The 12,926-nt window shown below is 50.5% G+C and overlaps 1 protein-coding gene across 1 annotated transcript; it reads right to left on the bottom strand.

Moving 5' to 3' along the window:
• Positions 1 to 1,879: 1,879 nt before the first annotated feature.
• LOC126509323 (odorant-binding protein 2a-like) lies at positions 1,880 to 5,837 on the bottom strand. The gene is made up of 6 exons (XM_050155167.1): positions 5,751 to 5,837; positions 5,097 to 5,230; positions 4,794 to 4,864; positions 4,228 to 4,338; positions 3,019 to 3,120; positions 1,880 to 1,974 (listed from the first exon to the last, which is right to left on the bottom strand). Exons 1-6 carry the CDS (start codon positions 5,835 to 5,837, stop codon positions 1,880 to 1,882), a joined length of 600 nt encoding a protein of 199 aa, XP_050011124.1.
• Positions 5,838 to 12,926: the final 7,089 nt, after the last annotated feature.

Below are 12,926 nucleotides of genomic sequence, written 5' to 3'. Positions count from 1 at the left end.
AGCGCACCTTGGGGTGCTTACACACATTATTAGAAATGGGCTAGTCCAGGTGCGAGAATTAGCCTAGAATAGGCTAGATAGAAATGGGCCAAGCAGTCTTTAAATGAATACAGTTTGTGTGTTGTTATTTCGGGCATAAGCTAGCAGGCGGCCGGGGTGCTGGGGACGCAGCCCCGCCGCACTTATCACTACAGGGTCAGGCTTGGTGACAAGATCGTTTACACTGAGTCTTCTGGCTGTCCCAGTTCTGCTGCTTGACTGTGGATTTGATGTGACCAGTTCCCTCTAGCTGCTGCCACCTTGGATTCTTGACAGACTGTGATCTGAAAATGTGAGCAAAACTCCCTCCTTCCTTACGTGGTGATGCCAGAGTATTTTAGCACAGCACAGAAAACTAACACACTAGTGTGAAGATCCCGTCCTTAGGTGCCTCTAGTGGCAAAGAGAAAAGACCATTGGTACCAGCAGGGTCTCTCTGTGAGTGAGAAGCACACTAGATGCACCCACCCTGACCACTTGACTCAATCCCAGAACCCAGGTACAGCTGGAAAGAGCGCTGTGCCCATGAAGCTGTCCCATGACCGCCACACCTAGGCCATAACTTGTGCATTCCTGCATAAACACGGTGGTGGAAACATGACATTCTTAAAGTGTCTTTGGCTCTATCTTGCTATCTGCCCAGCAGCTAACCTGTGGTCAGACCACCTGAAAAAGCTCCCTAGAGGTCATGAGGGCTCAACTAACCACAGCAAACCATAAGATGATTGCTTGGTCAGTATGTCTTCAAGGAAAATGGGTTCCAAGTTCAAAGAAAGGAAGTGGTCCCTGCCCAAATTGAGTCCCTGGTGCTTCGCTTCCAGCAGTAATGGAGCCCAGGAAGTCAGCAAAGGCTCAGTGGAGGGCAGCTGTCAGGAGGAGGCCTCTCCACTTTGAGTCCTGCTAGGATTCTGCTCACTGCTCCAGGGCACAGTCCCAGCCCTGAGCTTTCACACCCAGTGCCCAGGGTCACAGCTCAGTCCCAGGGGGCAGGGAGCTGAGATACTGTAATGGGATGTGGTATCAGATTGCAGTCTCTGCATATTTTGGATTCAACTGGAAGTTTTCGTGAAGTACTGATTACAAAAGAGAACAGCATCAAATGTTTGAATTTGAGGCTATTCTGGAACCCACAGTTAAATCCATGCATTGTGCATGGCTCAATCCAAAAGAGAGCCTGGTATGTGGGATTCAGCCTGGCCTGGCTCTGCCCGCCAAAGTGGCCTGGATGCCTCAGGCCCCACCTGTACCTGCAGAGCTGCACCTCCTTAGGAACTTTTAGGAGCTCCCAGCAAGAGCTAGGTCCAGAAGGAGAAGAATTCAGAGAGGACAGCCAATCAGACGGAGTTAGACTGGAGGGTCACTGAGCTGAGGGACAGTGGCCTGAGTTCCAGCAACCCTCAGCAAAGGTGGCATGCTGGACAGCCAGCACCATGGTGATTGCACTTTGACGCTGTACTGATAACCTGGGGTCGGGCATCTTCTCCCACACTGTGGTGGCCATGTCCCTGTTGGACAGTGAAACCCTACACACTTGTCCTTGAAAGACTGTGAGGGAGGCTGTGGCTGCTTCTGTGTTTTCTGAGGGGACATGATGGAGGAGCTACCCACCCTAGCACCACCCTGTCACTGAGCTAGGCTTCTCAAGCAGGGGTCTCCCCGGAAGTACACTAAGTCCTCCTGGACTAGGGGCCCGGCTGTGACAGTCACACTGCCCAAAGCCCTGATGACCCCTCACAGCCCTCTTCCCAGGGGTTTCTCAGACACTCTAGACAGGGTCCAGTCTGACAGTCAGTGGCTCACCGGGTGGGGCTCTAGGACCTCACATGGCTCTCCAGGAAAGTCAGATGCCATGTTCCTTGGACACCTGCCCTTCAATGTCGCTGTACTTTTCCCATGTCTCTGCTGCCAGCAGGCTCTTCAAGTACAGCCAAGGCCCTTCACAGACAGGCTGAGCCAGAGGACTGCTAAAAGGCTTTATTTGGTGTCAGGTGGGGGAGGGTTGGACAAGGATTGGGGGGCGGGCAATGGGGAGATTGGTCCAGAAGAGGTGTGGTACAGGGATGTCCCAGTCAGGGTTGGGCAGCAAGGCTTGCTCAGCAGGTGCAAACCTGGGTAGCTGCTGTGACAGAAGAGAGATAAGTCCCCCCAAATGTGTAGGAGCAGCGGTCAGCGGAACCATGGACATGGATCTCTTTCCCCATAGTTCTGTGTGGTCCCTCCTAGGAGCTGGGACATTCAGAAGAGATCCCTCACCACTCCCATGATTCTGCCTCTCTGGAGAGAATGGGAAGAACAGGGCAAGGCAGAGACCAGGGACTAGGAGAGATCATGATCAAAAGGATGGACTTCCCATCAGTCCTGGCAACTACACTCAGGGCCACCTCCCTGGTGACAACACCTCTCTGTGGGGATGGGATGAGGACCAGGTCTCTCTGAGCCCCACATTCTAGGCTTCTCCACATTCCTACAGGTGGGGCAGGGTGGGGGAGACTTACCCTAGTCGCTTTCAGGCACACAGTGCTCTGTAGAAACCAAAAGAAGACCAGGAGTGAGAAGGGCCCTGTAGAGGACCCCATCACACTGGAGGCTCAGACCCTCCCCCAGGCAAAACCTGAGGCAGGGCCTGGCAACCCTGGGAGAGGTAACAGGACCTTGAAGGTACAGTGCAGAAACCAGGGATCCAGAGAGAGCAAGGGAGAGAGTGGACAGAGCACAGGAGACTTGGATGTGCATGGAGACACCAAGGGACAGAGCTCAGATTGTGACATTGTGACACTGAGTTCTGCATGACCCTGAGAAAATGCTGGAGATACCACAGAGACACAAGGGACAAGAACAGACATGAAACCACACGAAGGGACAATAAGACCAGGCACAGAGAGGACGTAGAAGCACAGAGACAGACATGGTTGGGGGCCTCATCGTATGGTAGCAATGACACAGGGACACAGAGAGAGGCATGGACAGTCCTGTTCTCACCTTTTAACTCTGGTACAAAGATGTTTTCCTCTCTGAGTCCCTTATGCTGTACAAATTTCTTAAATTCTTCCATGGCCTCTGGGTTTTCCTCAGGGTTTCTCCCTGTGGGGAGGTGGGGCAGGCTTAAGGGGTGGAGCTCAGCTCTGCATAGAGCCAGAGACACAAGGACAGGAGCATTAACCTACACAAAGGTTGGGAGAGGACCCTGGAGTTAACAATGAACTGGGTGTGGACACTCAGACGTGAGGGACCATCTGGCCCTAGGCAGAACCTCTGCAGACTTACAGGTCACTCCACAAACCTGTAAGAGCCCTGAATCTCAGGGACATAAGACTGTCCCCTGACCCTGTAGGATCCCTACCCTCCATAAAGGCCTCTGTCAGGACATACCCTTTGACCTGACCCATGACTGAGATTCCCTGGAAGTGGCATTTGCCGGTTCCAGGGGTGGAGACCGTTCCTGAGTGCTCCGGTCTCCAAAGGCCACAAAAGCCCCATGCCAACCCAGTTTTAGCCACTTTTCTCTTTGGATGTCACACATTTCCTGGGCAGTACCCTGGGCACAGCACCAAGAGCTTCCCAGCCCCGAGTGCCAGGCATGGTTGCTGGAAGCAGAGACCAGACACAGCTCTTAGGGCCTCCGTGGAGCCTCACCTAATGGAGGAGGGTCATCTGTCTATCTGTTGCTTTCATTGGTTAATTAATAAAGAAACTGCTTGGCCTGATAGGTCAGAACACAGGTGGGTAGAGTAGACAGAACAGAATGCTGGGAAGAAGGGAAGTGGGGCATCTGCTATTGAGCCTGCCGATATGTCAGACATGCTGAAACTTTCCGGTTAGCCACCTCTCGTATTGCTACACGCATTAATAGAAATGGGTTAATCAAGATGTGAGAATTAGCCAGTAAGAGGCTAGAGCTAATGGGCCAAGGAGTGTTTAAAAGAATACAATTTAGCCGGGCGGTCGTGGCGCACACCTTTAATCCCAGCAGAGGCAGGCGGATCTCTGTGTGTTCGAGGCCAGCCTGGTCTACAAGAGCTAGTTCCAGGATAGGAACCAAAAGCTATGGAGAAACCCTGTCTCGAAAAATCAAAAAAAAAATAAAAATAAAAAATACAATTTGTGTGTTGTTATTTCTGGTGTAAAGCTAGCCTTGTGGGAGCGAGGTAGGACAAAAAGTAGGCCTGCTCGCCTCATCACTACACTCACCCATGAGCTTTCCCATGCCAAAGAACTTCCCGTTGTGATGGCCTTCACAGTAGAAGATATAGTGGTCCTTCACCGGCAGCTCAGTGATATAAAGGGACTTCTTCCCGTGAACTGCAGGTGAATAGAAATAGCTCTCAGTGTTTTATCCTTGAGGCACCATTGCAGACCACATGTGGGAACACCTTGGAATATTTCGGTGGTCACCCAGGAGACCTGTCTAGTCTAGCCTTGGACTTTCAATCCTCTCCATAGTTAGACAGGAGTCATTTCTTGGAAGCTGTCAAGCCCAGCTAAGATGTTCAGAGAAAGGGGCTGAGGTTGGATTCAAGCCTGAACATCCATCTCTGTGTCTGTCTTTCTGCTCTTTAGCATGGTTTTCTCATGGGTCAAGAGCTGAGATCTAGGCAGGGGACCAAGAGCCAGTCAGATGCTAGGGTTGACTACACAACAACCTCTATATCTGGTACGTGGAAAGTGAGTGGATGGTCAGTTCTACAAGTTGGACCAGGCAAGGACCCATCTATCCAAGGGCTGTCGCTGCAGGACACCCTGACACAGGGACTCACAGGTGGTGAATTTGCCAGGCTCATCAGTTTTCTTCATCAGGATTTTAACGTCATGGCACTGACCATTCTTCCTGTAAACACAAGTCCACAGTCAGCCTGCTCTCAGCAGCATGGCGGATCCTCTCAGCTCTTTTGGTGAATCAGCCCTGGTCAGGTGATCTCCTAAATTCCATGTTCCTGCTTTAGGGAATTGCTTGGGACTGTGTCCCCTCAAAGGTGGAGATTTCTAGTTTTCCAAACTCAAAACATGGGTAGCAAGGGAGAGACAGACAACTATAGAGGTACACAGTTGGGTACACGTACCATATTATAATGTTGGCCTCCATGTCTCCTGTTTCCAGGGCTGTTACCTTCACAGGGAAAACCTTCGAGGGGATCTTGTGACTGGGTAGGCTGCCATTGTGTATCATGGCCTTTGGATACCAGGTCCCAGAGTACTGCAGGAGACAAAGCTTTGCACATGCCCAATCATGGTCCTCTTCCTATCCCAGGCTCCAGTATATAGGCTAGCACCTGAATAGACACTCAGTGCCCAGGCTGCAGCCACTGAAAAGTGCTAACCCTGTGTATCCCAGGACCTTGGTCAGAAAGTAGATATCAGCGCTTTAGACTACCCAACCCCATGATGGTAGAAAGTGTGTACTCCCTGTCCAGGTATCTACACTCTTGAGGCCTATACCTCAGTACTGAATGAATGCTCTTGTCTAGGAGGCCTTCTAGCTCTGGGTATCATGTTAACAAGAACCCCTCCCCAAAATCTGATTTCTGTTCTAAACCTCTATCTTCAGGAGAATACCCATCTTCTGTTAGTATAGTGGAAGCCCAGTTCTGACTGCTCAGTGCAAGGTCAAGTTCAACCTTCAAGGAAACATGCTGCACCTCAGCTCAAATCTACCAGCACCAAGCAGAAGGCCATGCCTTTACCCCACCCCTCCCCACTGTCATTCCCCTCCTCACATCCTCCTGGTCATCTGATGGAATTTCCTGGGCCTTCAGGACAGCCACCAGCCCCAGAAGTGTGAAGGTCAAGAGCAGGCTCTTCATCTTCAGTCGCTAGCTGGTCTCTCACACAAGGCAGGTCACCTGGGGAAGGTCTGCTCTGGCTGCTCACACGGTGCCCTTTATATCCCCCGTGGCCAGGGATGTGTGCCCATTTGGCACTGACCATGTCCCTCCTGTCCTTCTCTCATGGCCAAATCCACATCCATCATGGAGGTGGAAGGTTGTTGTTGTTGGGATCTGATGACAATGAACTCAATGTCACCCACAGATGAGGAAAGACACATAATGCCCTGCAATGTCTGTGCCACCAAGACTTGTGTTCACAAAGGACACTGGGAAGATGAGTGAGTTAGGGGCAGGGAGGGACAGCCAGGCTTCCTTTCACAGCCCTGTCCTCCATCTGCCATGGCTGCCCTGAACTGTGTCTTCTGAGACCTGGATTCTGACCTCCTGTATGGAGAATGGGGCTGAGTTATACCACCAGAGACTGTTGCTAGTCCCCAGATGGCCTGGCCACTCCCCGGGAGGGAGCCGACTTCATTGTCCTTTTCGTGCATGGACACCCCAGCTGGACCTCCCTGTAAGTGGGGACACAGACTCCTGACTCTTGTCAGTTTGAACATCATCAGGCCAGACCCCCTGCCACACTAGGCCACACCATGACACTGGCCCAGCTATGGGCCCTTAGGGTACTTTTTACTCTCAGATGCCCAGGTCTTTTTCCACTGCCCAGTCAATGCTCCTCAACCAGCAGGTAGGGCTCCATTTCCACAGTTCACACGATTTTAAGTTGACTGCATGAAGAATTCCAGCCACACATGAATATTTGTCCCCTGAAGGGACAGGTGAGGGGGGTTCACCTCTGAGAGCTCAGGGGATTCATCTCCAACAAGGGCCTTGGCCTTCTGCTGTTCTTGTCATCTGAGGACCTGCTGAGAGGACATTTCAGAGCCAGGGCTGCCCTGGTGCAACTGAGGTCCATGTGTGTTCATTTCTTGCCATCTTGTGCCCTGAGGTGGGATGAAGGACCAGCGTCCATCACAGCCTGACCTGAGCCCACCCCCGTGCTCCTATTGAACTTCATTCTTCTGGAGTCTACAGCTTCCCTCCTCATTATCTATGGGTACCCACAGGATCTCCACATTCTTTTTGGTTAAATGATGCAAAAAGGATTACGACCCCATGTGCCAACCTGTGTTCTGAATTCATAATGTCTGCCCTGGCTTCAGAGCTTAGCCCAGCTTCCTTCCCAGTAGGAACTGTGCCTTCCACTCCCCACTCCGCAGTTCCTGAACTGGCCACCTGCCCTGAAACCTAGAAGGTCAGGTCTGGAAGGATTTCATTTCCTGTGTGGCTGTCTACACTCCATGGCTCTGGAGATGGGTGCTGGTCCCACAATGGCATCTCTGTGCCTGTCTGGACCAAAGGTGGACGGGCTCAAGTATCCACAAACAATCTTAATGAGCATGCTCTGACTCGCCCTGGCTTGTGCTGAGGAGCTGACAGGGCCTAGGTCTTGACCTCACTATAGAAGGTGTTGATCAGGAGGCCTGACTTTCTGGGTGTGAGCGGGCGGAGCTGGTGCTCTTTAGGACCAGAGATTAGAAAACAGGCTATCATTTCAAAATCATGGGGAAAGTGCCAGCCTGTCCTTTATTGATTCATTCCTCTGAGCACCTCACCACACTGGCACCCGTGTCTGATTCCCTGAACCTGCCCGTGTGATTGACTGAGCCAGGTCCACTGTCAATCTGCTGCTGACTTAGTCTGTGACTGGAAATGCTGAAGGCCCAACCCCACAGCCCCCCAGAAGCTATGGTACACATAACAGCCTCACAGCTTCCCAATCTGTTTTGCCTGCATCTACTTCCATGTTTTCCTAACGCACATACTTGAAGAGCAGAGGTGAAATAAATTACCATGCTGTCATGTTTGGACCCAAAGCATCCATCCCAGGCCCATGTGGTGAAGACTTATTTCTGACTAGGGGCTCTATTTGTGGGCATTCTGCAGACTAAAGATATAGGGCTGGTAGGCATGAGTCACTGAGAATAGTCCTTCCCCTAAATCTTGGCCTGGCTTATTCTTAACAGACTCAGAAAGACAAATTTTGCTTGTTTTCTTTCATTTGCAGGATGCACAAGTAAATTTGTACACAAATACACGTGTGTCTGGCGTGGAAGCACAAGGGGGGGCCGTGTGCGGGACGGTCGAGTCTGAGGGAAGTACAAGGGAAGAGAACAGATGAAAAGACGAACATCACTGCCTTTCTCGTGGAGAATCTGTATTTATCTCATTCGGGCACTTGTTCAGGTCGACTGCAGAGCTCTGTCTTTTGTCTATCCCATGGAGCTCTGAACACATCAGGCCAATCAGGGCGTTCAGTCCCACCGGCCTCTGCGGGCCCCAAATGGCTTTCTATGAAGATGCAGACCTGTCAGAAAACACAAGCTTCCTGCTTGCTAGGAAGCACATGAGCCTTTCTCTGTTCGCTCTCCTGTTTCCTGATTATTCCCATCCCTGACCCAGGGCAGACACCCTGGGCTGCAGCCACACCTTTTCCCCACCAAGTGTGAACCAGGCCTTGTGGAGGGGATCCCCCCCCCGAAACCACATCCTGCAGCCTCTAGCTACTCTTTAGAGCTGTCTGTACATTTGTATTGTTGATTGTTCATTACGTAAACCATTCCTGTTCTATCTATTGTGCCATTCTTTCTCCTGATTGACCTGATTCATGTAATTATAAATTATCTAAAAGGTCATAAATGTTACGGGGAAAATCAAACGGAACAAGTTATACAGAGAGTGTTGATACAGGGGGCGGGGGAGGGCGTTACTTTAAGTTGAATTGTCTGAGCCAACCTCACCAAGCTGACGTTTGAACTACAGTAAAGGAAACAGTTCAGGAACAACATGGAAGGAACACGGGGTACAGACCTGGGGGAGAGAGCTGGGCTGGTTCCAAAAGCAGACTAGAGGGCAGGGCATCTATAGCAGGTGATACCCGAGAAGACTGGCCTGAGACCAGGCAGCAAGAGGGCAGGACCAGCAAGGGTGGCTACGGGTCACTGTAAGGACATTGGCTTTCTCTCAGACAGACCTGGACGGTTCGACACAGGCAATCGGTGGCACATGCTTAGCATCCTTCCAGGTGTTATATTAAGACTAGACTGGAGGCAGCAAGTGTGGCATCAGGGAAAACAGCTGGAAATGCAATGATCCAGGCAAAATGATGGAGTGATGTTGCCTACCTGGACAGAAGAGAAGACAAGGCATGGACGTATACACACACCACAAAGAAAGAGCAACTGGGTGGGAAAGAATCTGCAAAATCTTTTGTATACATTGGGCCACAAACAGTGAAGGCTTTGAGTCCTCGGGGTGATTTACAATCCGAGGCCAGCCTTTGCCACAGCATCTCTGAGCCTGCGGGGGATTTGAGCACCAAAGAGAACGTACCCAACAGGTCAAGGTGTCTGACTAAGTGGAGGAAGAGACAGTAGTGGATCCTGAGGACAGGAGCAATGATCGCCACGTGTGAGACTCACTCATGCAGGAAGAGCCCCGGAAATATGCCAAGGGTTCTGTGAACAGCCAAGAAAGTGCCAGACGACAGGGAAGAGGGGACAGCTCCTCACGTCGGGGAGGACAACCTCTAGTAGGAAATAATTCTAAGAACTATCAGGAGAACATCAAGCATCATGAGAACAGATTCCTGAAGGGGTCAAGACAATTCGAGAGGGAGAGGACAGCTTCAATATGTCCCTGAGACAGCTGACATCCACCCAGACTTCACACCACCGAATCGATTCACTGGAAATGGTCCCTGGCCTGAATGTGGGTGCTAAAACCAAAGCTTACACAGAAAGCACAAACCTCTGACCACGGCTCTGACAATACAGAAAACCAAAGGAGTGAGAGGCAGATTGGACTTCATCAGTGTGCAGTGTACAAAGCTGGTAGTCCTCAAGGGACTCTGTGAAGGAGCTGGAGAGATGACTCAGTAGTTCAGAGCACTCGCTTCTCTTACAGAGAACCCCAGTTAGGCTCCCAGCTCCACCAGATGCCTCACACCCACCTATAGCTCCTGCTCGGCGAAATGGGACATGCTCTTCCTCTTCCGGCCTCCTAGGGCAACTGCACTTATACGTTCTTATCCACTCACACAGATGCACGCATACAAACAAATAAATACTAATAAATACTTTAAAGAAAGACTTTGTGAATGAAATTAAATGACAGACTATAGACTGTGAGAAATATTCGCAAATTACACATCTGGTGAGGATCTAATGTCAGTAACATGTAAGACAGTGGTAACTCATGGATAAACCTGATTAGACTTTCTCCAGAGGAGATATAAAATGACCAATGAGAACACATCAGCAATTAGGGGAACGTAAATCAGCACTACACGCGCATAGCTATTTCCTCCCAGACTAAGACTCTCTCTCATGTACAGGAAGGTTAAGACTCCTGGTGTTAAAGGGGAAGTGAAACAGGGATGCTTTCAGGGAGATGAAGCTTTCCATCCTGCAGGGACGCTCCGCTCCATAAGATCAGAAAATAAACAACTTAAAGAGTTCAGGAAATCCCTGAAACTGAGCAGATGCATTAGTCTCCTCCTTCCCAGAGCATATAGATCAGATGCATTAGTTTCCTCCTTCCCAGAGCATATGTACGGATTGATGAAAGACGAAAGACACCTACTGCCAACCTGGGCTGTCTGGACGAAGCTCAGGTCAACTGACCTGCCTAAAAGAATACTCTCCAGTCCATTGAGTTGTCTGCAAGTTATGCAGTGTGCTCTAGGTTCTCCGCTTTTTTTTTTTTTCTCCCCATGAGACAGTGTTTCTCTGTAGCTTTGGTGCCTGTCTTGGAACTTACTTTGTAGACCAGGCTGGTCTTGAACCCACAGAGATCCACCTGCCTCTGCCTCCCAATTAAAAGCGTTCACCAGCACCATTGCCCGGCTTGTTTTCTGCCGCGCACTGCGCCCCCATGTCTGCACTCGGTGTGCTATTACCCAGTTCACGAGTTTCGGGCAAGGGGGCTGGAGGTTAAAATACACAAACACACACAGAGACATGGGTCATCCTTGAATTCCTCAAGAATGCCCCCTTTATTGTGTTCAGGGGCAGATTATATAGACATAGCCACGCCCTAGCCAAATCCACCAGAAACCACTGCCATCAGGAACTCCTGAAGGTCTCGTGCTCAGAGCAGCTGTAGGCACTCAGATCAGGGGATTACAAGAAATTCAGGATCTGGGGTCTCACTGCTCCCAACAGTTTTCAGCTTTTGTGAGCTGCCACTCACGCTGGGGTGGACTTTGGTGATGCAGCCATCTCTGGAGTCGTTTCTGATCCTGTGAGTAACCCCTCACCCTTATTCCTGTAAGTAACCCCAATAAAACTCACTGGTTCACCAAGTTGGACTTTGAGGCTATCCTTGCTTTCCCCGTCTGGGAGGAGAAGACATTTGTTCGTGTCTTCTCAGAAACAGTGCCACACGGCAGCATGAAATTTCACCTCAGTCCACTGTGGTGGTTAAAATCAAAGTCATACCATAACCACTAACTGCTGGCACCATGCTTCCCACCCTAATAGACAGTATCCCTCCCCAAACTGTCAGTCGGCATAAGCCCTTCCTCCATTAAATGACTTTTTGTCCTGTCTTTTCTCACAGCCACCAGAGAACTAACTAGTACAGATGCACCTGTTGTCCAGACGTAGCCACAACAGCGTAGACTCTGCCTCCATTGGTAGATGACTGACAAGTATGTACAAAGCTTTGGGTTCAGTCCTCAGAACTGCACAAATCCAATGCAATGGTGCATGTTTATAATCCCAGGACTGGGAAGACAGAGGTAGGGAGGTCAGAAGTTCAAAGTCATCCTTGGCTACTTAACAAGTTCAAGGTCAGCCTAAACTACACAAGATCCTGTCTGGGAAAAAAGTGGCAGGGTGTGGTGATTTTGATCCTAACACTCAAGAGGCAGACGCAGGCAGATCTTTGAATTCAAGGCCAGCTTGAGCTATGTGGCGAACTTTCAAAGGTTTGAGTCTGGTTACTCAGGTTCTTGCTCTCAGAACTAATGCCAGGCCAGCTCACTGAATTCTGTCTCTGTTTAAATCAACCAGAATTCACTCCTGGCGTTTGGAGCCAACAACCCTGATAGCTCTAGAAGCTTATGAAGAAAAAAAAAATAACAAAAACAAAAACCCAAGCTGGAGAGATGGCTCAATGATCGTGAGCACTTGCTGCTCTTTCTAGAGGACTCAGTGTTGATTCCCAGTACCCAAAATGCATCTCAGAACTGTCTGCAACTCCAGTTCCAGGGGTCTCTGTAGGTACCAGGCATATAAATGGTTCACAGGCATATATGCAGGCAAAAGCCCCATACAACGTAGAAATAAATAAATAAAAATTCAAAAATCACAAAGTAAGTAAATCCTTAAAAATAAAAAAGGAAACAGGTCTCCCACAGGGCTGCTTGCAGCTCATGGGGGCAGAATGTTGTGTCTCTGCCAAGGGGAGAGAGACTGCCTGCAGCTCACAGGGAAAATCTGCCTGCAGCACACGGGGAGAATCTGCCTGCAGCACACGGGGAGAATCTGCCTGCAGCACACGGGGAGAATCTGTCAGCAGCATGCTATGCCAGCCACCGCAGCGGAACACTGAGGGTGGGAGAATTCATTCAAGAGGCAGCCAGGCTAGAGGAGGAGGGATAAGGCCTCCAGACTGATGAGATTGGGGGGGGGGCGGCACTGTGGTGTGGGGGGAGGGGCTGGAAGTGAGAGAAGCAGTGGGGAGCCAGCTGTGCACCTTAGAAACGGTCTCGACTGAACGAGTCCCTCAGCAGGTGGGCGACAGTTGTGTAGCTTGGTTTTTTTGGAGGGGCCCCTGGCAGTGGGACCAGGATCCATCCCCAATACATGAGCTGACTTTATGGACCCCATTCCCTATGGTGGGATACCTTATTCAGCCTTGATGCAGTGGGGAGGGGCTTGGTCCTGCCTCAGCTCAATGTGCCAGGCTTTGTTGACTCCCCAAGGGCCTTCCCCTTTCGGAGGAGTGGGTGGGGGATGGGTTGAGATGATGGGTGAGGGGGGTGAGGAGGTGAGGGGG

Source organism: Alexandromys fortis, unplaced genomic scaffold (genome assembly GCF_014885135.2).
Source record: "Alexandromys fortis isolate MF-2015 unplaced genomic scaffold, M_Fortis_MF-2015_v1.1 scaffold_72, whole genome shotgun sequence".
NCBI lineage: Eukaryota > Metazoa > Chordata > Mammalia > Rodentia > Cricetidae > Alexandromys > Alexandromys fortis.
This window is presented reverse-complemented; position numbering and strand designations above follow the sequence as displayed.

Coding starts and splice junctions, on each gene's coding strand:
- LOC126509323 (XM_050155167.1), bottom strand. CDS start 5,837: ATGAAGAGCCTGCTCTTGACCTTCACACTTCTGGGGCTGGTGGCTGTC. Junction 4,865..5,096: donor GAGGCCAACATTATAATATG/GTACGTGTACCC, acceptor TTGTGTTTACAG/GAAGAATGGTCAGTGCCATG. Junction 3,121..4,227: donor TGGCATGGGAAAGCTCATGG/GTGAGTGTAGTG, acceptor ACCTCCCCACAG/GGAGAAACCCTGAGGAAAAC.